At 39.5% G+C, this 25093-nt stretch overlaps 1 protein-coding gene across 31 annotated transcripts in view; it reads left to right on the top strand.

Annotated features, from left to right (window-relative positions):
- PHLDB2 (pleckstrin homology like domain family B member 2) overlaps positions 1 to 25093 on the top strand; it is a 241188-nt gene that overhangs the window by 201204 nt on the left and 14891 nt on the right. For 10 of the 31 annotated variants that reach the window (XR_015165849.1, XM_086406982.1, XM_086406992.1 and 7 more), the window contains 8 exons: positions 180 to 335; positions 1616 to 1726; positions 4282 to 4371; positions 7938 to 8081; positions 8691 to 8876; positions 10826 to 10966; positions 12176 to 12275; positions 19768 to 19975. Coding sequence is in view for 28 of the 31 variants with exons in the window: in XM_086406982.1 (XP_086263108.1) it covers positions 180 to 335; positions 1616 to 1726; positions 4282 to 4371; positions 7938 to 8081; positions 8691 to 8876; positions 10826 to 10966; positions 12176 to 12275; positions 19768 to 19975 (1136 nt within the window). In the remaining 3 variants the exon portion in view is untranslated. The remainder of the gene's footprint in view (positions 1 to 179; positions 336 to 1615; positions 1727 to 4281; positions 4372 to 7937; positions 8082 to 8690; positions 8877 to 10825; positions 10967 to 12175; positions 12276 to 19767; positions 19976 to 25093) is intronic. The other 21 variants (XR_015165935.1, XR_015165931.1, XM_086407052.1 and 18 more) reach the window with 3 other exon arrangements.

The raw sequence follows: 25093 nt of genomic DNA, 5'->3' as shown, positions 1-25093 counted from the left end.
TTCATCCTAGTCACCACTCTGGAGTTTAACTCCAAAGAGATGATTATCATGTTCTAATCCTGGTCAGTGTTGTAACTGCAAAGATATTTTGGACTTTCTGCTTTTATTTATTTTTTATTCACGTTAAGAAGGCTGCAGCCATTCTCGTGTGTCTTGTTTTCATTCCATTTTCTCCAAAGGATGCCGACTTACTGGATGTTGAGAGCAAACACTTTGAAGACCTGGAATTCCAGCAGCTTGAGCGTGAAAGCCGTCTAGATGAGGAAAAGGAGAACCTGACCCAGCAACTCCTGCGTGAAGTCGCTGAGTATCAACGGAACATTGTTACTAGAAAGGTACTTTTACCAGGTGTTGTTCAGTGTAAAAAGTCAAAATATATATACCCCTTGCCATGAGACAATAGTGATTGTTAATATAGCTATAGCATGTGTCCATCTGTCTGTATATCTGTTATATCTGAATATCTTTGTGTGTTTTATTACATTTGGCAGATCATGGAGCCTGCCACGTGCATGCCAGCTGATGCTCCGAACTAGATAAAGTGAGACTTGGTATAGTTAGTGTTACCTGATGCTGTAGATGTATTTATGAATGTCTGATTCTTTTATGTGAACACCAAGGTAGAGAAAATCAGAAATCTAGATATTTATTTTAAATTATTTGCTTTTGCAATCATAGTAACTTGATTTAAAATAATTTGTTGAAAACTCTTTTGGTATTTCTGTTTCCAGACCCAATAGTTTTCAAAGCTGGCTGATAGCTTATTACTATTAGAAGCAGCCTTGGGGAATGCTATGCTAGTGACTGCCTCCACCCAACCCTGAGCACCCAGATGTCGAGTCCAGAATTCATCTCTTGTTCCAAAATTTATAATCCTCACCCCAGTGCTCTGTACTAAACCGATAAAATTAAGGGAAAGGACAATGGAGAAGGTGACACTTTCAGTTTAAACAAGAAATTCCGTTGTTTTTCTTCCCATGAGGCATCTCCCAAGGTGAAGTCAGAAATTCATTTATGTTCTAAAACAAGATTTCCCATTGACTTATGGATACTTGAAATATACTCCAAATCACTTGGTCTTAGGTAAAGAAAAGCCTTGAGCTTGTGAGTTCAAAGAAACTGCTTCACAGTCTGGATAATAATAACTGCGTACCTAACATTGGGTGGGCTTCCCTGGTACTCTGCTGGTAAAGAATCTGCCTACAGTGCAGGAGACCCCATTTTGATTCCTAGATCAGGAAGTTCCCCTGGAGAAGGGATAGTCTATCCACTCCAGTATTCTTGGGCTTCCCTGGTGGCTCAGATGGAAAGAATCCACCTGTACTGTGGGACACCTGGGTTTGATCCCTGAGTTGGGAAGATCCCCTGGAGGAAGGCATGGCAACCCACTCCAGTATTCTTGAGTGGAGAATCCCCATGGACAGAGGAGCCTGGCGGACTGCAGTCCATGGGGTCGCAAAGAGTCAGACGTGACTGAGCGACTAACCACACCTAACATGAATGAAATATGGTCACTGCACTTCTAGTTATAAACCCTTCTCCCTTTTCCAGGACAGACAATAAACCCTTAAGTGTCTAATGTACATCTTTCTATGGTTGGTTTTTTTTCCTCCAGGAAAAAATTTCTGCATTGAAAAAGCAAGCTAATCACATTGTCCAGCAGGCTCAAAGAGAACAAGATCATTTTGTGAAAGAAAAGAATAATTTAATAATGATGCTGCAGAGAGTAAGTATTTCTTTTCAGTACTGGTGACAGCAAAACACAGGTTCCAGTTCAGGAAAAGTCGCTTCCATCAAACTAACTGCCTTTTAATGAATGAATTATAATTTAAGGAAGGTTTTTCTATATGCATCTTTATTTAATCTTCCACATTAATAAACTGATGCTCTGAATGATTAACTGTAATTCAGAAATAAGAAAAGACATTTTCTTCATGCTTTTTCCACAGCGTGAAATCCAAACTATGGGAAATCTGTATGTTTTCTGATTTTCTTCTTTAAAAAAAAATCTTATTTTTCATCAAATAGGTTAAACGTATTCTGGCTCAGTTGCTCTGGTGTTTTGAACTCTAATTATTTGCATATGGGTCTTCTTGGCAAATGCCACATTGGATTTAGTTTGGCTTAATTGATGAGGTGAATGCCCCATGTGGGTGTGGCAAGGTCATCCTCATCACAGGGACGGTGTCCCCATCTACCCAGCCTCTAATATGCTCCATGTAAAGGGTTTATTTTGTCCAAACTGCAGCCTAATTTTCTGATAATCTCTTAATTTCAGGGATAAGACACGAAAAATTAAAGTTGATGGGGCTAGTCTCAGGACTGGGCCTTGCATGCAGGCCATTTAGCAATGGGACACTTGGGATCATGAAAATATGAGATGTACTCAGAGTGGAGTGCAGGAGAGAACAAATCTCAAATGATGGATTAAAGACAATGCTGCACCATGGTCCCATCTAGAATAAATGGAGCTGGAGCACTCGTTCCCATCTTTACTGCTTAGCCATTTGCAGGTTGAGAAGAGAAAATAGGCCCTTCACATGCAATCATGAGTTCACTTACAGTGCCTCTGTAGCCCACATGAATCCCTAGCAGTTCCCCTCCTCCTGCTTCTTCAGCACCTGGACATTGCCAGTTGAAGTTGGACTTTCCAACCCTATCCCCTGCTCTCGGGGTGAACTCTGGTGCTATTAGGCTCCCCACCACCTTTTGCACACAAGATTCAAAAGCACAGCTTAAATTAGATTGTGTAACATATAATATTTAAGTAGTTGCTGAAATTTTAGCAAAAAAAGAAAAAAAATCTCTTAGTGATAGGTTTTTAATGGGTAAGCACAAAGTAGAAATAAGATCTTCTCATTAAAATACATAATTCTATTGTAAAAACTATGTCTTAAGATTTTTGTTTTCCCAAATTGGCCTATAGCTACACCTCAACCCCAATAAAAATTCTAGTGATGCTAAAATTTGCAGTTGATCTTCATTATTCACGGGGTCCGTATTTGTGACTCTACCTAATTACTAACCTTTGTAACCCTAAAATCAACACTTGTCATGCAGTCATTGATGGACAGGTGAGCACAGAACAGTGAAAATTTTGAGTCACTCAATGGACGTTCATAATCTCAGTTGAGGTTGAACAAGACAGTACTCTGCCTTCTTGTTTTGCTCTCATGCTGTAAGCAAATGTCCTTTTTGTAGACCATTTGGTGCCATGTTTTCATGTTTTTGTGCTTTTCATCGGTGATTTTGCTGTTTAAAATGCCTCACAAGTGCTAAAGTATTGTCTGGTGTTCTAAGGGCAGGAAAGTTGTGATGTGCCTCGTGGTGAAAATACATCTGTTAGATAAACAGCTTTCAGTCAGGAATTATAGTACTGTTGGCTATGAGTTTCATGTTAACAAGCAACACTGTCTATTAAATAAGATGTCTTTAAATGGAAACACACGTTAAGACAAAGTTCTGTAGTGATCGGTTGATGAAAATATTGTGACCAGATGCCCACAGCAACCCAAACTTATATTTCCCTTTGGAACAGTGGATCAGTATTCACTGCTTCAGTGTTTGTGGCAACATTATAGAAGGTCATCACTGCAGATAATGGGAATCGAATGTACATGAAAATGTAAAGGGCATAGCATAGCCAAGACAACTTTGAACAAGAACAAAATTGGAGGATTTATACTATTTGACTTCAAGTTTTACTGTAAAGCTATAGCATTTAAGAGGGCGTGGTGCTGGCATACAAATAGACATATAGATCAGAGGAACCGAACAGAATCTAGAAATAGACTAACACATACAGTCTGTTGATTTTTGACAAAGGTTCCAAGACAATCCAGAGGGAAAGGAAAGTCCAGCACATGGTGCTGGATCAACTGGGCAAACATGGAAAACAATGAATCTGAACACTGTTTATCCTCATATCATGCATATAAATTAATTTGAGACAAATTACAGACCTAAACATAAAAATTAGCAAGATAAAGTTTCTAGAAAATACAGGTTGGCAAGTATACCTTCGTGGCCTCAGAGTAAACAAAGATTTCTAAAAGAGTAAATGACAAAAAACTTGTATACAGAATATATTAGAAACTCCAAAACTCAAAAATAGTAAACAACCAACAAATAAAATTTTAAAAAACAGACAAAAGGCTGTAATTGAAACATTTCACAAAAGAAGTTATGTGAAGAGTCAATAAGTCCCATGCAAGAGTGACATTGTTAGTCATCAGGAAAATACAAAGTTGACTCAGCTTAATAGATTTTGTGTTCCTTCAGGAAAAGGAAAATCTTTGTAATTTGGAAAAGAAATACTCCAGCCTCTCTGGGGGGAAAGGGTTTCCTGTCACCCCCAATACTCTGAAAGAGGTAAGCTGTGATTTTACATGTCCACTCGTTATCGCCTTAGAACTCAGGAGATGTACCTCAGTTTTCTGGGATTAGCTGACTGGGAAACGTGAACTGAAGTGACTTGTGAAAGCACTCAGTGCTTTGAGGTTTTCCTGCCTTTCCTGATTTATGCTTTGAGAATTTCAGGGATTATCTTTATGTCTGATGCAGATGCTGTGTGTGTGTGTGTGTGTGTGTGTACACTTTGCTTAATAGTGATGTGGGTTACTTTGGGGTTTCAAACGTTTAGGATCCAAACCAAAACTAGTCTTAATAGCTCTTCTTTCCTCTTGCATTTTCCTTTCTCAGTTTCTCATCTTTCCTACTTTCTTCTCTTTTTCCTATGTCTTCTGGAACGTGAAAAGCCCCCAAACATCTCTACCCTTTTCCCCCAGTGTTGTCTGGGTTATTTCGCCCTAAATTGGAAAAATCCTGTTTACATTAAGCTGTACACCCTCTTTATCCCAAACGTTCATCTTTCCCAAGACCCCATCACCACCCTTTCCCAACTATCTTTTTATAGAGCTACACTCCTATAATGGTAAAAATATTTTAACTCTAATTTGGAAAATTAGAACCCTGACCAGAAAGAAAGAGCTTTCTTGATCTTTTTTTTTTTTTTCAAAAAGCTAAAGAAAAAGCTTGCTTATGCATAAAATTTTTTGTAATAGCAAAAACCACTTTATAAACTGCTTTAAAAAAAAGCAGTAAAGTTAGGAATTCCTTCATAGAAAATAGAAAATATTTTCTCTGTGTGTGTGTATGTATATATGTGTGTGTGTGTGTGAAGTAAATGCTCATCACATAACAGGTGTGACTGATACGTACTGATACGTACCTTGGAAGCATTTTGTGAAATGTTTCCACAAAACCTTTATTAGACCATTCAGTTAAGGAGTTTCTCTCCATTATTTACAACACAGAACTGGCAGATTCACTGCATAAAGGATGCTTGTGAATGGAGTGTAGAGGAATAAGATTATGTCAGTGAGGCGGGCAGGGGCTGGCTCTTGTGAGTCATGTTAAAGAAATATAGTTTATTTTATGTGGATGGGAAGCCACTGAGTGGTTTTAAGCAGGGAGGTGACATTATTTGAGATCCATTTGTTAAAGATCATTCTGAGCTGCTCTACTGGATTATAAAGAAGAGTTGCTGGAAAACCAGTGGGGCAGTGATTGCAGTATAAGTTGGAGGTGCTGGTGACTTGAATTTGAACAAATAAAGAAAGATGGACAGAACCAGCTAGATGCAGAAATGCTTTGGAGGTAGAGTTGACAGTTCTTGCTGATAGATTGGATGTGGGAGTGAAGTACGTTAAGGGCATTGTCAGGAATGCTGCTGTTAAAAATTCCAGTTTGAATAATGAAGTGGGTGGTGAGTAGCTGTTACTGAGATAGAGAAGACTGGAGAAAGAATAGGTTTAAGTAGAAAGGTATGCAGTGTGACTCTGGACGTGAGTTTGAAGGGCTTGTGGCTTCCAAATGCATTAGATAGGGTCTAAGGTCTCTTTACCTCTTAGAAGAATAAAATCTTTGCCTTCCTATTAAAGAGTTACTCTTTTTCTCTGCAGCCCTCCTGTTGTTGAAAGCCCATTTGATGTTTTGACTGTATTTGTGTGTCTGCAACTCTCATGTTTGTTGCGTGGCTATGTGTTCTCTCTCGTGTCTAGCGGACTTGGCTCAGAAGATGTTTTAATTTTCTTTCTTTCTCTTGTCTTTCTTTCTCCCCCCAACTCTCTCATTCTCTATATTTCTTTTAAAAGAATGATGAATTTATATCCAACTCTTTTAAATAAGTCCCACTTTTGAAAAATGATATACATTTTTAAGCAATTAATTAGATTATTACAGTTATAATAGGTTATTATATGAATCATGTAGGAATCAAATTTTGGTTTTGAAAGATTCTACCAACTTAGCCAAAGAATAACTCAAGTTGCTACTCATTCATTCTCAAAGATAAAATAAATTTAACAACCCAATTTTCAACTTCCTTTCTTCAGTTTAAATTATAAAACTTTACATACTATCTTATTGTCCCTTTCTGAAGTGCAGAACTAAATTCAGCAGAATTTTGATATCTTCAATTTATAAACAGTCAACTCTGGTTTTCTCTACTTTGTCAGAATTATAAACTCTCAGTGAAAACCTTGTTTTCTCGTCTGGGATTTTTGCTTTACCAGCATAACAATATCTTACCTTTCCTGGAGCCACTGTCTGAAAGGATTGATGGACAAGTAGAACTCAAATATTAAATTTAACACTGCTGCTGCTGCTGCTAAGTTGCTTCAGTCGTGTCCAACTCTGTGCGACCCCATAGACGGCAGCCCACCAGGCTCCGTCGTCCCTGAGATTCTCCAGGCAAGAACACTGGAGTGGGTTGCCATTTCCTTCTCCAATGCATGAAAGTGAAAAGTGAAAGTGAAATTGCTCAGTCGTGTCCGACTCTTTGCAACCCCATGGACTGCAGCCTCCCAGGCTCCTCCATCCATGGGATTTTCCAGGCAAGAGTACTGGAGTGGGGTGCCATCGCCTTCTCCGAAATTTAACACAATTTACTTTTAAAAGAGAGATGCTAATTTATACCCTTTATTCTTTTTTCATACTATTTTATTCATGTAGTGAAAATATGAATGGTCTGTACAATTACTTTCCGTGGTAATTTACAAGGGCCTTTTCCTCAAATGTAAATTCAGAAATTTTTATTCTCAAAGATTTTGATTCATGGGTATTTTCTCTAAGCTGAAGCCACAACTGAATCATTGAATTTAAAAGTAACAAAATTCACTGTTCTAGAGGGAAGTTGCCTTAAACTGAAACAATCTTGAGCTGCAACTTTGCCTTAAGGGTGTGTGTGTGTATGCGATGTGTGTGTGTGTGTGTGTGTGTGTGTGTGCGCGATGTGTGTGTGTGCACGCGCACAAGTGCGTGTACATTTCTGTTAGGGAAGGCTCACAGGAGAATAGTGTCCTTTTCATTTTCATTTTGTTGAGATGCCTAAAAACTAGATTCTATTAAAAATAAACTACTGATTTGTAAATGTCTTAGTGCAAAAGTCAGTAGTCCCTAATCTATATTTATTCACTCTCTAGTTTGTCAGGCAACAGGAGAAAAAGAGAAAATCTTAAAAATAAAGATTTATGGAAAAGTCTCTTGAATCAGAGAGTGGTTGCATTGTCGATTTTATGTCTCAGATTTATTTTTGTGTGTGATTATTTTAAATGCTGTGTAGTGACAACCTTATTCAGTCAACAGAATGAATGCTGACATGGATGGATATTTTTAAATCAAAGGTATTGTGTTATTTATAATAAGTCATTTTGATTTTATCTGAAAATTTACTTATGTTGGAAATACAAGTTTTCAAGATTAAGCACCATACATCCATTTTAATAACTGATGATTGCCTTAATGAAACATTTGATAATACCACAGATACCTGGCTGTGATGCTCTGAGCTAACTCCATTGTACTGGAGCGTTAATATTCTCGCATGCTTCAGCTCCTGCTTTCCTCATGTTTAATGTATCAATTCCTCCTTTTAGGGCTATATCATTGTAAATGAAATTAATGAGTCATGTGGCAGTTCCACGAATCTCCCCCCTTCCACTCAGTTCCCTGCTGATGCTGATGCTGCTGCCGCTGGGCCTACCACAGCTGTGCTGATGAGCCAGCCACAAAGTAAAGAGGTGTGTTGGCATGCCATTTCATTCATTCACTGCTTTCCTCATGTCAAAAATTAACCCATGGTTGACAGAAAACGACGGTGTGTGAGACAAAGATATGTCTGGTTGACCAGAGGGCTGGAGTGATGCGGAGTTTAAAAAACAGACCAATTTGGGAAGTAATGCTCTGCTAATAATAATACTTGAAACCATGAAATATGGTACAGAGTATAGAGTACTAGGAGAAGGAAGTTCAGAAGAATAAACTCTATCTTAGCGCTCTAGCCCAGCCTAGTTTTCTTAGAAACCAGAGAGACTTTCTAAAATTGTTGGTTTGAAGCACCTTTCCAGTTTGATTTTGTATTCAATTTTGTTTTACAGTACGGATTTCTTTTTCATTTTCTGCTGCTTTAAAACATCTGGGGAGAGATAAATAATAGTAAATTAAAATACTTCCTACTAATCCAAGTGTGGGATTTGAACACAAGGCTAAATTTAAAGATACTCCACATCATTTATGACTCCTTGAGTAACATATAAGAAAACAGAACAATGAGATTATCGATTTCATTTCTTTGTCTTATTCTTTCATTTCATATGGACACATAAATACTTTTTTTCTCTCCTTTAAAGCAAAGATCGTCTGTCTGTCCTGGATTTATGTTTCCTTCCACTCTTTCTTCTCATCCTATCACTCAACCTCCATCAGCCCCTTGGCCTGAAGCCGTGGCTACCTTTGTCGATTCTTTTCCTTTAAATGACACACCTCCTCCTCTACCAGCTAAGAAACACAGGAGGCAACAGCAGCAGGACCAGCAGGTAATTAGGAGCTGGCATTTAGAGTTTGGGAATTTTACCTTGACAACAGATGTACTGATGTGAAATTTTTTCTTCAGTTTTTCCAAAGATATTTTTTAAAAAGATAAGGTGCATACTCCTTTTTTTTAAAAAGAACATTTATTTTGGCCCTAAGAGTGTGGGGATTGTTAGAGAGCTTGAGACCTTGAGTGTCCTCTCCTGGCTTTTGATATGTTGGAGCTAGTTTCACATCCTCAGGCTTCAGTTCCCATTCAGTCAAAATGTTGCAACTTCAGGTATTTTTCAAAATCATAGTAATTATTTCCATAAAATCCATGGTATACAAAGTTGCCATGCCAACACAAAATATTTTCCTTACACATTATTGAAACCATAATAGTAGATACCATTCCTCTGCTGTGAGTCAAAACTTCCTTAGCATTTTACAAATGTCTCATTTCTTCCTTCTAACAATCCCATGAAATATGAGCTATCTCTGTATTGATATGTAGGGAACTGAGACTCAGTGTTGGTAAGCAGCTTGTCCAGAGTCATATCACAAGCAGTGCATTTGGTCCATAGAACAACAGTTTTTTATTACATATTTTAAAATAAACAATTTCTTCTTCCAAACGTGTTGCCCTCTTTTTAGGACATTTTATGAATACTCATGGACTGCCCTAGTGTCTCAGTTGGTAAAGAATCTGCCTGCAATGCAGGAGACCCAGGTTTGATCCCTCGGTCAGGAAGATCCCCTGGAGAAGGAAATGGCAACCCACTCCAGTATTCTTGCCTGGGGAATTCCTTGGACAATGAAGCCTGGTGGGCTACAGTCCACAGGGTCTCAAGAGTCGAACATGACTTAGCAACTAAACCACCAAAACATTTTGTTTTGAAACTTTGAACTATAATCAAATCCTTACATGAATTTGGCCCCAGAAGATCCTAAGGTGTCAGTCAATAGACCTCCCAAAGTAGGTGAGCTCTGGTTCATTATGCCCTTCTCTTAACTTTCTTAAAGCTACCTTTCCTATCTATTATCTTTGGTTAAAGGACCATATCTCCTTGCTAGTTTTAGGTTAATAAATGTCTAGTATAAATAGAAAATTGTTAAGTTAAAGTGAAGATATTCTTCATGATTGGCATGTTGGAAGATTGATAGAAAATTTGATATTTCAGAGTTGCATTAATTTTTAGATATTTCAGAAGCCTGAGTTTAGTATTAAAATGATCCAACCTAAAGAACCTCTAATTAGAGAATAACTTTCCTATCGAAGACATTTTGGAGAAGGCTAAGAAAAACATTGGTAAGTTTCAAGTTGGCAAAATGTTGCCTTAGGAATCTGGAAAAAAAAAAATGCGAAATGGTCAACAGGAGGATTTTCAAATGTAAGGGACTGCTATGGAGGCTCCTTGGCCAAGATCTTTTTTTCAGTCTGGAAGGATGCCTTATAAGGAAACATCATGTAGATTTGGAGTATGTTTATGTGATTGAAACATGATTCCATCTTTAAACCAACTTCCCTGTTTTGCTTTCTCTTCATCTTCTTCCTTCTCCCATTTCTTATTCTCCTCACTCTGGGATCTGTGCCATCACACAGAACTGTCCAGACAGACAAGGGGGGAAACTACTTATGCTTTGTCCACTGACTGTTCTGCCATCCACATGGCAACCATCATAATAACTTGTAAGTTGCCCTGAGGCCCCAAGGCAACCGGCACTACTGTCAAAGTGACAGGTGGATTTTTCTGAATTTTTCGAGGTTCAGCAATAAATACTTCTCATGTCTATGTATCTTACCAAATGTTAGCCCAGGTCTCTTAGCGAACTTGAGTATAAGTTGAATAATTTTTTTCTAGTCTGTGTTAACATTCCAGAGCTTCTTTGTAAATGCATACTTCTTAATTTCTTTAGTGATCTGTTTCAATTAGTCAAGTTTTGCTATTCTGCTTTACATTTGCATCTAAAGCATTTTAGAAGTCTGGAAGAAAGGAAAAAACAGCACCAGGAAGGCCTCTATCTGAGTGACACTTTGCCTCGAAAGAAAACCACACCTTCCATATCCCCACATTTCAGCAGTGCTACTATGGGGAGAAGCACCACCCCAAAGGTAGGACATGGGGAGAATCACGAGCCTCACCGTCAGTGAGTCTTTCTGTCCTTATGTTGACTGACATGCAAAGGCCTTAAAGAAAATGCTCAATAATAGATTGTTAAGTTTGCTTGTTGGGCAGACATCATAACTGAATTGCACTTTCTATCTTGTTCAGAGGACATTTGGAATTGTAAGCTCTGGGACCACAGCACCTGGTCCAGGGTGTGTTCTGCCGCCACCACACAAGTGGTGAGTGGCATTCACTTCCATGACACACTCCCAGGGCTGCATCCTAGATCTGGAAATTGGAGGATGTAAGCTCTGGCTTCTTGGAGTATTAGCAACCGATATTTATTGGATCATTTCTTGGAACCTGACACTGGGCTACGCCTTTTAGGTGTATCGTTTGACTATAAAACTCAACACCATGCAGTAGAGGTATTAATACTAATTAGTATCTCCATTGTACACATGGAAAAACTGAAGTGGAAAGAAGCTAGGTGAGTGGTCCATGTGTCCTCAGCTGGTTGGCATTGATGCTAGAATGTCAGCCCATGTGGTGTGATGCCTGAGTCGCTCTCACTCCTGTTCTGCTGACTTGCCTGAAGGGTCATGGCAGGATGAAGGCAAGGGCAAGAGAGAAGGAGGCTCTGAGTGGGACAGAAGTTGGAGTCCTTCTCTTGCCCTTAATCAGAATAACTTTGTTTTTTATCTATTTTATAAACTGGTATTCCCAGAATGTTTTACACTAGGATTTTGTTATTTTAAAAGAGTGCTAAAACCACCGGGACAGTTAGGAGGATTCTCCAGTTTTTAGCCCACTTGATCACTAGGAGCAGATGGAAGCTGGTGCCCTTGTCATGTGTGTGATCTCCTCTGTCCTTGTGCATGACATGCATGTGTTCTTGTCCCTGCATCTACTCTCTGCCCCTGGCGCATGAAGGACTTTTGAGTTTTTCTCGAAGGTGGTTCTAGACAGTGTTTTCCCTATCTGTCTTCACTTCTGGAACTGCTGCCTGTGGAGGAATGGCTGTGATGCTGAGGCTGCTGCAAAGCTCTGGGGGAGTGACAGCAACTGGTCTGTACCATTTAGCATCAATACATTGGTTGCAAAGACCTGCCTTCTGCACTTAATTAGGAGTTAGGCAAACAGCAATGTGGCTGTGTCCGAAGGGACCATTGGGCTTGCAGCTTGCCTGAATTGTTTCCTCCTGGTTCTCACAGGGCCACCTGCCCCTGGGACAGAGCAACAGCTGTGGCAGCGTGCTCCCCCACTCGCTAGCAACCATGACCAAAGACTCAGAATCTCGGAGGATGCTCAGAGGTAGGTATCTTAAGTCTGGGGTCAAGCCCTTTGTCAAGCATTAGAATTTCTCAGGGAGAGGGAATCAGAACAGAATTGGGGGTCATTAGACAGGGGATCAACCAAAGTCCTAAATGTCACTTTTTTATTTTTATTTTTTAAATTGTATTGAAGTATAGTTTACAATGTTGTATTAATTTCTGCTCTACAGCAAAGTGATTCAATCAGCTTTACTCTTAATGTAAAGAGGGGGAATGTATATATAAATCTTCTTATTGTTGTACTGAGATAAGTTTTACTATATGCACACATGGCTGGTATATTCCCATTACACTTTTTATAAATGCAGTGGAATTTTCCATTCAGAAAGGCCCCTAGAGAATTACTAACCTTCTTATCTGATTGAAAGAAAGAAAAAAAGACCCCTGAGATTCTGACAGATTATCAGGGCACTTAGCTAAGTCACTCCCCTGGTTTGTGGCTGAGCCACTCTCCCACTAGAGGACTGACTCATTGAGCTAAAGATTCCCTGAGCTAACACACAGAATTAGTGGCCCAGCACAGACTTTCCTTCAGGCCTTCTAATGTGGGTTGAACTTTTATGCGGTTGTTAGGTTTCAGGTAGACTTGGATTCTCAGCATGTTCTATTTCTTTGAAATAATACATTGCATTTCTAATGGTATTCTCAAGCAGTCTGTGTACGGCTAGAAGAAAATAAGGCAATTCCAGAGGTGAGCTCCTTGTGGAGATTAGATTTATTGTGTTAAAATGGGGCTTTAGGTCAACTTATATTGGCCTTGACTTTTGAGCAATTATGGTGCCAGGTAGCAAAAATGCAAATAAATGACATGATCCTTGCCCTTGAAATACCTAATCTCATGAGGCAGACAGAAACATAACTGATTATTTCAATCAAATGTGGTAAATTCAGTGTTGGAGGTGTGCCCAGGATGTGAGTGGGATGCTGACAGGATGATGGGCATCTTTCCTCTCAATGCATTCATTTTAAAGCTATTCCCTCTAAGGTGGCTAGGATGCAATTCTGACTGCTTGGCATCTTTGCTAATGTCACCAGAGAATAATCACTATTACCATCAGAAATATGTTTATATATTGGTATATATATATGCATGTATACATTATGTGTGTGTGTGTGGCTAAGTGAGATGTACATACATATAGGTACCCTTGAAAGAGGATTTCATATCATTACCAGTGTGATTTAAGGGTTAATAGAGGCTATGGTATTCATAAAAGTGGTTTATAATATATGAGAGGTTTTATTTATTTTAATAAAATGCATTTGACTTCTCTTTTATCATAATTTCTTAATAAACTAAAAATATCCCATAGTTTATAAATAATTAAACATAAATGAGTATATTTGGCTCTCATTTATTACTGTTCACTTGTGGGTCAAGTCTATTTTCTGTTGAAACATTTTTCTGTGATATTTATGGACTTCTTTTTGAACATTTTTCCCACTGGCTGAAGACATCAAAGTTCAGATTGGCCACAACACATACTTTATGTTAAAAAATTTTTTCCTTAAAATAGAGTAAGAAAAGCTAGACCTGTATAGCAAATAGATTTGTAAAAAGGGCTGTAAACAACATTGTTTTAGAGGATTCTTGTGAGAATATGGTGAAACTAAAGGGATGTTCGATCTCTGTTTTTCCTCATCTGTGTTCCCCTCAAATAATGGGATTCCCCATGTTAGGTTCATGGAGAAAAAGCTGAGCCAATTCCCTTAGGTCACATTAGGTGCCCTCTGCCAAATCTGTTGTCTTTGACCTGTCTTTTGTGCTCCTGTTCTTCACTGATAGGTCTTTTGTGCATCCCAGAAGCCTGCAGCCTCAGTCTTCCCCCGCTGCAGCTCTGAGTGGTGTTCCTCTTAAAGAGTTTCATGTGGTCATGATGAGACAGTTCCCAAAGAAATAGAGAAGCATCATGTGTGTGTTGATGTGAGAGGATGTGATATATCTTATGAGGCCAGCCTGCCACCTTTGGCTCCCTGACCCAGAGGAGGAGTGGGTAGGGACTGCAGTTTTTAGAACTACAACGAACCATAAAAATTGGCAGGATTTTCTACTAAACCCATACAGGTGGGCCGCAAGGACCAGGAAGGATGAATCATAATTTCATTTAGAATTGTTTCACCGTCAATTGTTGGTGCCATTAAAATAGCAAATGCCAAGTAAAAGTCCATGGTTTTGAAAAAATTGGACCTTGCACATTTTTCATTAACTCAAATAAAATAGACCTTATCATTTTCACGACTTATACTATTAACTTAAATGAACTGTTTTTTTGCTGCTTATTCATAATGGATCCATCAAGGACAATGGTGTAAGTATAAGCCTTCCTTCAATAAGCACTCTTGTCATAGACCTGACAGTGTGAATCATGCAAACAAAGGCCTCTGAGAGCAGAGTTTAAAGCAAAGAGCCCAGGAACTCAACTCTTACAGTTGAAATGGTTATTGGCTTTTGTACAACTTGTGACCCATCCCTTTGTAAGCTTTAGAATGAATGAAATCTTTGTCCTTTTTCTTCTGTTCAATGCAGGAAAGTCCAAGAAAGGTATGACAACCTCCCTGTGTGGTGTTTTTGTTTCCAGCAAGTAGTGAAAGATCATTGTCAAGTCATCTTTAAGAAATGATCAGATTTAACACTGTACAATGGTGGATTTTTAGTCTAATGATTATTTCTTTTACACAATAGAGGGAAATTGTTGCACGTTTGCTAAAAACACAATGCTGCGTGCAGCTGCTGTTCATTCACAGGCAGCTGCATGACCCTCTTTGTCTTGGTTTTTTATTGCAAGGTCAGATCATACAGGAAACACAAGTGATTCGGAAGCGTTGCTTCATAAGACTCAGGATCTAGATAAAGCAAAGAGTGGGCTTGTACTGTGTATAGGCTAAGTATAAGATACGATGTTTCTCCTTTATAGAGGCCAGGTATAAATAAAGCAGGCTATGTGAGAGGATGGAAGGATTTAGGAGGCTCCTAATATTCCATTTAAGCCTTAAAACCTAGTATACAGTGAAAGTGAAAGTCGCTCAGTTGTGTCTGACTCTTTGCGACCCCATGGGCTATACAATCCATGGACTTCTCCAGGCCAGAATACTGGAGTGGGTAGCCTTTCCCTTCTCCAGAGGGTCTTTCCAACCCAGAGACTGAACCCAGCATAGAGTGAGGAACTGTCTAAATGACTGGCTAGAACAAATGATTCCTATGTGGCTAGGTGATAGTGATGCAGGGCATTACAGAACTGATTTGTTATAAAGTTGGGTGAACTGTGCTTCAAATTGTCGAATGGCATATTACAAACCTTAACTTTAAAAAGCTATTTGTTAGCATCTTCTTGGAATAAAGAATTGTTTTATAGATATAATCTTGTTTTTATTCTCCCTGTTTTCTGGTTGAACATGTGTGACGATTTCTCATTTTTTTTTTTTCCTGTAACAAATTGTTTTTTGACTGTGTGCATGTATCAGAAGCTTGTTTTTGTTTTGTTAACTTCTTGAATTCTTCTCTATAAACTCAAATTTAATCTAAAAATATGAATATCTTCCCTTGTCAAGCTGGTACTGTTACTAACACTGTCAATGACTGCATGTCGAAGAGTGTGTTTTTCCTGTCCCCTTGTCATCCTTTTTGATCTTGTATCTTTTTCCCTTTCTCTATCATTCTTCTCCTCATTCCTGACTTGTCCTGCACCTTCATCTTCCGGCTATGGACTATGGTTAGGAAGAATGAATTTCTCAGCAGGTGAGAAATTGTCAGAAATACTGATTAATTTTATCCTCTTAAACCCAGGTTACAAATTTAGGTCATTGCATTTTCTGTATTAAGGCCCAGATAACCATTTTAAGGTATATAAGACACATTTGGAAAACATTAGCAAGATTATATATCCAACAGTGGTTAACTCACAAAGGACTTTTCAGGTACGATTAGCCAGAATTCATAGAGATTGGTATTTTAAAAATAATAATAATAAGTGGGCCTTGCACATCCAACCTGTTGGCTCTTGTGGGACAGTGAAGAATGTTGAGTTGATTTGGGTTCCATGTATGTGCTATGCTTAGTGACCAGCCTCAGATATTACAGGTCTTACTTTATAAACTTTGTAAAATACCCAATTCAAACAGACATTCCTGTCCAGTCAAGAAAGATTTTTAGAGTATTTACAAGGCCTTTTTACTCTTTAGATGTTGTCCCACTGCTGAATATTATTCTTGCCACATAATTTAAAAAGAAAAACAAAAACCAGGCACTCTCAGGGATTTAGGAAAGTATCATTTTCCCCCAATCCGCTTACTTTGCCCCACCTGAAACAGTAGATGCATTCCACTTCCTTATTCAGTCACTAGTATATTTGAAATTTATGAATTCACTCAGTGACCTTTTATATTGTGACATCTGAGTACTAAACAAATGGGATTCTGTGCTGAACAGGACATATATGGCCCCCTCCCTGATAACCTGCACTTACTGCTGCTGCTGCTAAGTCGCTTCAGTCGTGTCCGACTCTGTGCGACCCCACAGATGGCAGCCCACCAGGCTCCCCCGTCCCTGGGATTCTCCAGGCAAGAACACTGGAGTGGGTTGCCATTTCCTTCTCCAATGCATGAAAGTGAAAAGTGAAAGTGAAGTCGCCCAGTCATGTCCGACTCTTAGCGACCCCATGGACTGCAGCCTACCAGGCTCCTCCATCCATGGGATTCTCCAGGCAAGAGTACTGGAGTGGGGTGCCATTGCCTTCTCCCAACCTACACTTAAGTGGAAGCTTAATCCGGCTCACACCTCTTCTGGTGCTACTTCACTGTACCAGCAGTCATCCTTGGGCCTCCTGCCAGCGAACCCTCCTCCGTCTCCTGAGCCCCTGTGGTGTCCTTCTGTTGAAAGTATCTGTACCTTTAAATGGCCAGGCCAGAGCCTGGATCCCAAAACCAGCTCCTAGGAATCATGCTGGTGCAGTTCCAGGATCACAAAGGAGAGGTCCATACCCTTATTTGCAATTGCAGGGATCACTTGTTTTTTTGGAATTGCTTAGGAGGGAGGAGGCTAAGCCAGGTGACAGGTGAGTTTGTCGTGATCAGTAAAGTGTTGCTGGTGGGGAGGAAAGGAGGGGCTGCATAAGATGGATGTTCCCATTCATATTAGATCCACAGGAAACTAATATCCTGCCATGGAAGCTACTTGTTAGCAGCAGCTTTTTTCATTTAAGTTGAAAATTCAGGGTGTTATCCTATCACTGGAATGATGGAAGGTTCTCTGAGACACAGAGCAAAGAAATAAAATAAGATAAAACACACAGTGAGGTGAACTGGGGAATGCACATCTGCAGTCCTCACAGTGCACACTAGCATGGCAGCCCCTTGTACCCACATTCGAAAACTTTGGAGTCATTTTAGTTTACTGTGTACCTGCCCTGAAGGTGGTAAGTTCATTTTCTTATTCTGTGATACATTTGGGAAAAAAATCCTGGACTATCTAAGGAGCAGGACATACTTACATAATTGCATTACAGGAACTAGCTTTTCCTCCTCGTGAAAAAACTGAAGGGAAGGGAGGTTGTGACACATGTCATCACCAAGGAGCCAATTCTTGTGTTTTAAATGACACACAAGGGTTAAAGGGTTGTCCTTTAGGGATTTGGTTTTCATACTAAAACAAGGAAATGTCTTCCATGTTATTGGTGCCAGCATGAAGTTCTCTTTGCCAACAAGCCTTTTTTGAAAGTGTAAAGAAAGATACATGTGTGACCTTTTCAAATAACCTCTGGTATTTTTTGTCCCTCCCTTTTCCATAATGAATAATTGGAAACAATTTAAAAGGAGCAGTTAGTAATTCCAAAAGTTCAAGTGTCAAAGGTAAATATTTGTATAATGAATTTTTTGCCATGTTTAAGATTGAAAAAAAAAAAGGCACAAGCTCCACATTTATGAATGCACTGGCTTTTGTGATGCTTTATGCATTAATCCTTACAACTGATGCTGTTCTCTCTCAAGCCTCATGGTGTGCTTTTATGTTTTGCATCTTTCCTTAGCAAAGTGATACGTAGTTTTTACATACATGTGTGTATTTATAATTTATCATTACATCTTACATTAAGGAAACTTATTTTCCCAGAAATGTGTTAACCTGAACTAACATATTTTAACTTCAGTATCTAAAACTGCTCTAAATACTAGTGGCATGAAAACCCTTCATGGAACTCAAATCATTTTACAGATTTAGTTTCAGTCTATAATGTTTTGTTGAAGCATCACAGATGTGGCATCTGTTTTTAAATGAAAATGTTTAATCAACAGCTGAGGAAGCGGTTTGGAATCACTTGCCTTCTTTTGCCCTCTGGCCTGTTTTTTAGGTCATTTCATTACTAATTAAAAACCTCATAGAAAGGTAGGTAGGGTACAAGAAAACAGGGAAAATCCAGATGGTCCAAATATATAGTCTTAACAGGCCTGGTAGTACATTTGATCTGGGAGAAAGTGATTGTGAGCTATTGTACTGGCTAAAGAACATATTTTAATGAATGGAGGGCTTCGTTTATCACTATGACTCCTGATTCCTGAGTACCTGGTAAACAGAGAATTAAAACAAAAGATAATTTGATTTGTGATACCCAAAATCAGCTACCAGAAGAAAGCCATAGAGTAACACAAAGTAAAGCCTGTGGCTGGTGTGCCAACTAACCAGGTACCAGGGTAAGGAAAGCCCCTCTTAATAGAGGCACTTTTGCTCCTATGGATACGATCCCTACTTTTCCATACGGTTATCACCAACTAGCTGAAGGCTGGTGGTTAAGGCAGAAAAAGGAAGAGAGCTAAAAATATACTAATTAGGCTGATCACAACTATTGGAAGGATTGTTGATTCTGAGTGTTTTAAATAAGTAATTGGCAGACAGGGGGATTTGAGGGAAAAAAAAAAGAATGAGAAAAATGTGCAGTTGAAACATTAACCAAAGTAAAAATGTTAGTGATATGAGTAAGATACAAGTTTCTCAGATCCTACACCTAGATTATCTACTTGCTGTTTTACGACCAGATCAAGTACCTTTGAAACTGAAACACGACTGAAGAAGTGACCGCCCTAAGAGCCTCGTGTCGCTTGTCATAAGAAGTCATCTTGCTTTGCTTAAACTCAGCCATTGTTAGAGGATTTGGGGTTTGAATTATGTTTCTGTTTTTGGTTTTGTGTGTGGGTTTCTATGTGTGCTGATGTATTATTCTCCATTGTGCTGAGATGTAGAAATGGCATAGGAAAGTGTCAAGTGATCCGCTGACAAAAAAAAAAATCACTCACAAGTCCACTTCTTTGAAACTCATGCTTGCCCTGAGCATGATGCTGTTTCTTTGATCTTCTTGGCTTCAAAACAAATTAGACCAAGGCCCCAGTTTCATAGGCAGATGTTTTGGGTTGCTGGTTTGAGAGTCTTAGAAGATCTAAGACTGAAAAAATGAGGCATACGAACTTATTTATGGCTCTCTCTTTAGGATATAATCACCAACAGATGAGTGAAGGACAAAGGCAGAAGTCTTCTGAATTTTACAACCGCACAGCATCTGAATCGAATGTCTACTTGAACAGTTTCCACTACCCAGATCACAGCTACAAGGACCAGGCCTTTGATACTCTGAGCCTAGACAGCTCTGACAGCATGGAGACCAGCATCTCTGCCTGCTCACCTGACAATATCTCTAGGTAAGATGTACTCCTGGGGAAGGTTTCTGGTTTGGAAAAGCACCTGCTTGTTTCAAAAAAGTAAAGCCAATCTGAGGCAGCGTATATGTACAAGCCCAAATTTCTGAAACAAAAAGAGCTACAACACAGAAGAGGGTTGAGTGTCCTGGTGGTCTTTGAAAGTACTTTCTTTGTATCCAGAGTGACTTGAGCCAGTCACACACCATCTAATCCATTTTCTCCTTCATTTCTTTACACTTGACTTCACATGTATACTGTGCTTCAAAATGGATTTGCCTCTGTTGGTTGACTCCAAACTTCATTAGGACTGCTTGTAAAGATTTAACCATTCACATTTGTGTTCATACTTCGAGGCAAGCAAAAGTGGTCTTATGGGATTATGGCCAAAGGTGCATCTAAAATATAAATCTCGCTATAGTGCTCCTTCAAGAGCTTGGAGGATGCCTTGTTACCTTTTAAGTAAAGTCAGACCTCAGAGCCTGGCCTTCTAGATCCAGCCCAATTCTGCATTCATGCTGTCCTGCTGCACCTCCCAGAGCTTCTTATTCATTGAGACGGCGATGAATTCTCAGATTTCTGTGCCTTTGACCATATCGGTTCTAGCCCTGGAATCATGTCGTCTGTTGTTTCTTTTATTTATATGCTCATTCACTCCACAAATCCTTACAGACTACTCTGCAGTTAACAGTGAGCTGGAGTTGACTCAAGCCAGTTGCAAAAGCCAAAGGTGCACACCTCCTCCTAACTCTGTGCTCAGTCATGTCATGTTGGTAGTATGAAACCGGCCACATTGGGAGTATTTACACCACATAAATTGACAATTTGTTGCATTATCAGTGGTTTTGTTTTCCTCCAGCACAGCACTGTCTGGAGTCTGTTCTTCCTTTCATTCATGTATTCCCTCAACCTGTGCATACTGAGCGTTGAGAGTGTCTAGCATTACAACTACCGCCTCCCGCTTTAGCCTGGAGAAAGTCTCCTCACCATTTAAGCTCAAACTTAAGTTGGAAACTCATGAGAAGTTCTCCTTTGAGAGTGTTTTTTCTTTCATGTTTCCATGGAAGTTGATACTTTTTTCTCATATCACTGATCACATTGCAGTATAAAATTTTTTCTTCAATAATTAATTGGCACATTTCTAAATGTCAAGGAGGATGTCTAATTATCTTTTGGTTTCCACATTCAGCAGAAATCTTGGCACATAGTAGACATTGAGTTAGTGTTGGCTGAATAAATACCTCAGGATATAGTAGACATATTTTCAATTTTGATTTTTTTCTTTTTTTGTTCTGTTTCAATTGGCTGAGAACCATTATGATTTCAACCCAAGGAACATCCAGTGTTTCATAATGTCCATTGAGCAATTGTCTCAAGTGAAAATGACTAATTGAATGATGACCATCAAACAAATTTTCCTCTGTTACAGTGAAGTCACAGGCTAAGGACAGGAGCTCTCTGGGCCTTACATGACAGCTAACTGTGCTACTTGAAGCGGATCACAGATTTCTCTAGGTCCTGGTTTGCTAATCTGCTAAATGGTGTATTTTTCCTTGAGTGCAAGAGGATGATAGATTTTAAAATATTTTGGTGGTAAATTATCATCATGTATATAGAATTTCTTTACAAAATTTTTAATCATTTGCTTCTCCCCTTCCCCCCTAAAAAGGAGTGAGACAGAGTTAGAGAGGAAGCAGTATCAGCAAGGTATGCTTAGCTTTGGGTTAGTATCTCATAAATGGAAAGAATTTTGAGAGACCCAAATCTAACAAAATATTATAGCCAGGAAATTTGGGGAGTGGAGGAAGAGAAGAAAAGGGACTTGCCTGGTGGTCCAGTGGCTAAGACTCTGCATGCCCAGTGCAGGAGGCCTGGGATTCTATCCGCATCAGGGAACTACATCCCACATGCCACAGCTAAAGACTCCATGTGCTACAACTAAGACCTGGTGTAGCCAAATAAATAAATATATATATTTAAAAAAATGATAAATGCCACATTTTGTGCTATATAGAATACAGTATATTTAATTCTTGCACTATAATAGGTAAAATATTGATATTACTGCATACATCCTACCAGAGAAGGAAAGGAATTCTTGGGGAAAAACACTAAAGCAACCATAAGAATTATAGGTATTTCTCCTTGTCACATGAGAAATTTAATTTGAATTTAAGGAGAGGAATATGTAAAGACTAAAAATAATTTTTTGCTGCCCTTATTGTTGAATATCAGAAGGGTTAGTATTTTACTTCTTTTAATACTGGAAAATGCAGTATCTCACTTTTTAAAAAATGAGAGACACTTGAGTGTGTGGAATGACTAGGCACCAAACCATCCATCTCTTGCTCTGGGTGTTCTCGTAAGGCACTGGCTGTTTCCACGAGGGTGTCCAAGAGCCGTGCGGGGGTGCGGGAGCTGATGTTCCCAGGACAGAAAGCCTAGAACGTTGAGTAATTATTCATAAATGCCAGTAAATTGACCAATTAAATGTGTTACTTTTGAATAACAGGACACGAAAGTCAGTAGCTTGGCAACTATTGTTGTATATTGTTGTATAACAATGGTGGAAGGAATAAAAGTTGACGGTGCAATCATTTCATTTCTTAGTATAGCGATCTCAGAGGGACTTTCTGGGTTTCTGAGGCACTATGCACTTTTCAAAGTTGTTATTTTGAAAACATCAGACTACCTACCCAAATAATTGTGAATATTTTATAACAGTATTCCTCTGGGTGAACCCCTGATAGCATGGCCTTTTTTATCCTTTCTATTTTTGAGCCATCTTTAATAAATAATTACACTCTATATGTTTTCCTAAATTGGTGGTTTTTTTCTGCTCCATTTTCTGCTCTCTACCCCTTTATCCCCTCCAAAAACTAAAAATAAGTGTTCAGTTCAGTTCAGTCGCTTAGTTGTGTCCAACTCTTTGCGACCCCATGAATCACAGCACGCCAGGCCTCCCTGTCCATCACCATCTCCCGGAGTTCACTCAAACTCACGTCCATCGAGTCGGTGATGCCATCCAGCCATCTCATCCTCTGTTGTCCCCTTTTCCTCCTGCCCCCAATCCCGTCCAGCATCAGAGTTTTTTCCAATGAGTCAACTCTTCGCATCAGGTGGCCACAGTACTGGAGTTTCAGCTTTAGCATCATTCCTTCCAAAGAAATCCCAGGGCTGATCTCCTTTAGAATGGACTGGTTGGATCTCCTTGCAGTCCAAGGGACTTTCAAGAGTCTTCTCCAACACCACAGTTCAAAAGCATCAATTCTTCAGCGCTCAGCTTTCTTCACAGTCCAACTCTCAGATCCATACATGTACATCCCTTCAAATGATTCCCTCCTCAAACCCCATTTCTCATATTTGAAAGTGGTGAACAGCAGCATAGCAGTGAGTACAGAAAGTTACCTAAAAGGGAGCCACTTCAATCAGATTTACCAAGATGCTTGCTTCTTGGAAGAATAGCTATGAGAAAGCTAGACAGTCTATTAAAGAGCAGAGATATCACTTTGCTGACAAAGGTCCATCTAGTCAAAGCTATGGTTTTTCCAGTAGTCATGTATGGATGTGAGAGTTGGACCATAAAGAAGGCTGATCTCCAAAGAATTGATACTTTCGAACTGTGGTGCTAAAGAAGACTCTTGAGAGTCTCTTCAACAGCAAGATCAAACCAGTCAATCCTAAAGGAAATCAACCTTGAATATTCAAGGAAGGACTGATGCTGGAGCTGAAAGTCCAGTACTTTGGCCACCTGATGCAAAGAACTGATTCACTGGAAAAGACCCTGATGCTGGGAAGATCGAGGGCAAGAGGAGAAGGGTGTGACAGAGGATGAGATGGTTGGACGGCATCACTGACTCAATGGACATCAGTTTGAGCAAGCTCAGAGAGATAATGAAGGACAGAAAAGCCCGGTGTGCTGCAGTTCATGGGGTCACAAAGAGTTGGACACGACTTAGTGACTAAACAGTGAACAGCAAGAAGTTTAGATCTAGAGACTTCAGGACAGTATCCACCAAAATCTTAATCTACTGTTTTTGTTCACCCACCTACATTTTCTTTAAATGGGAATGACTCCACTGAATGTGCCATAGTAAGAGGACAACATTATTTCTGGCAGGTAGCTCCCTGTGACCACCATCATTTTCCATAGCACCCCCCACTCCCTGCCCCAGTTTACCAGCCCAGCGCCAGGGTTTGTTTTCTTTTTTTTTCCACATATAAATTAATGATTTTATATTATATTATGTATTAACTTCTTTGCATCATAGTTACTTCACAGAGAACTGACCCAGTGCTACTAGCATCATAGATTACCAATCACCATGGTCAGAAATTATTAATTTGTTGTTGTTCAGTCACTCAGTCATGTCCAACACTTTGTGACCCCATGGACTGCAGCACACCAGGCTTCCTTGTCCTTCACCATCTCCCGGAGCTTGCTGAAATTCATGTCCATTGAGTCGGTGATGCCATCCAACCATTTTGTCTTCTGTCATCCCCTTCCCCTCCTGCCTTCAATCTTTCCCAGCATCAGGGTCTTTTCCAGTGAGTTGGCTCTTTGCACCAGGTGGCCAAAGTATTGGAGTTTCAGCTTCAGCCAGCTTCAGCATCAATCCTTCCAATGAACACCCAGGACTGATATCCTTTAGGATGGACTGGTTTGATCTCCTTGCAGTCCAAGGGACTCTCAAGAGTTTTATCCAACACCGCAGTTAGAAAGCATTAGTTTAAGTGTGCTATCAGATTCTCTGAATGTCAAAAATTGAAGCCAAAGTAGAGGTGCCTGCAAAGGTCTAGTATAAATAAGAGGAAGAGGGAGAGAGAAAACAAGCATTTCTCTTGTGTGCCATCTACCTAAAAACATTCATGCTACCCTAAGATAAGCTTGTACCCATTTTATGAAGGAAAATAAATGTGATAAGCATCAGGAAAATGGATAATAAGGAACTGATGTTTGGCATGCATAGTATGAGCACATCCTAATGGGAACTTTTTGAAGATAGGTAGAAAGAGGTCTTCCCTGGTGGCTCAGATGGTAAAGCATCCACCTGCAATGCAGGAGACCCAGGTTCGACCCCCGGGTCAGGAAGATCCCCTGGAAAAGGAAACGGCAACCCG

This window comes from Bos grunniens, chromosome 1 (assembly GCF_055505025.1).
Source record: "Bos grunniens cultivar Pamir isolate PY7600 chromosome 1, Bosgru_T2T1.0, whole genome shotgun sequence".
In the NCBI taxonomy this organism is placed as follows: domain Eukaryota; kingdom Metazoa; phylum Chordata; class Mammalia; order Artiodactyla; family Bovidae; genus Bos; species Bos grunniens.
Note: the sequence above shows the minus strand (reverse complement) of the source record. Positions and strands in the feature narration are given on the sequence as shown.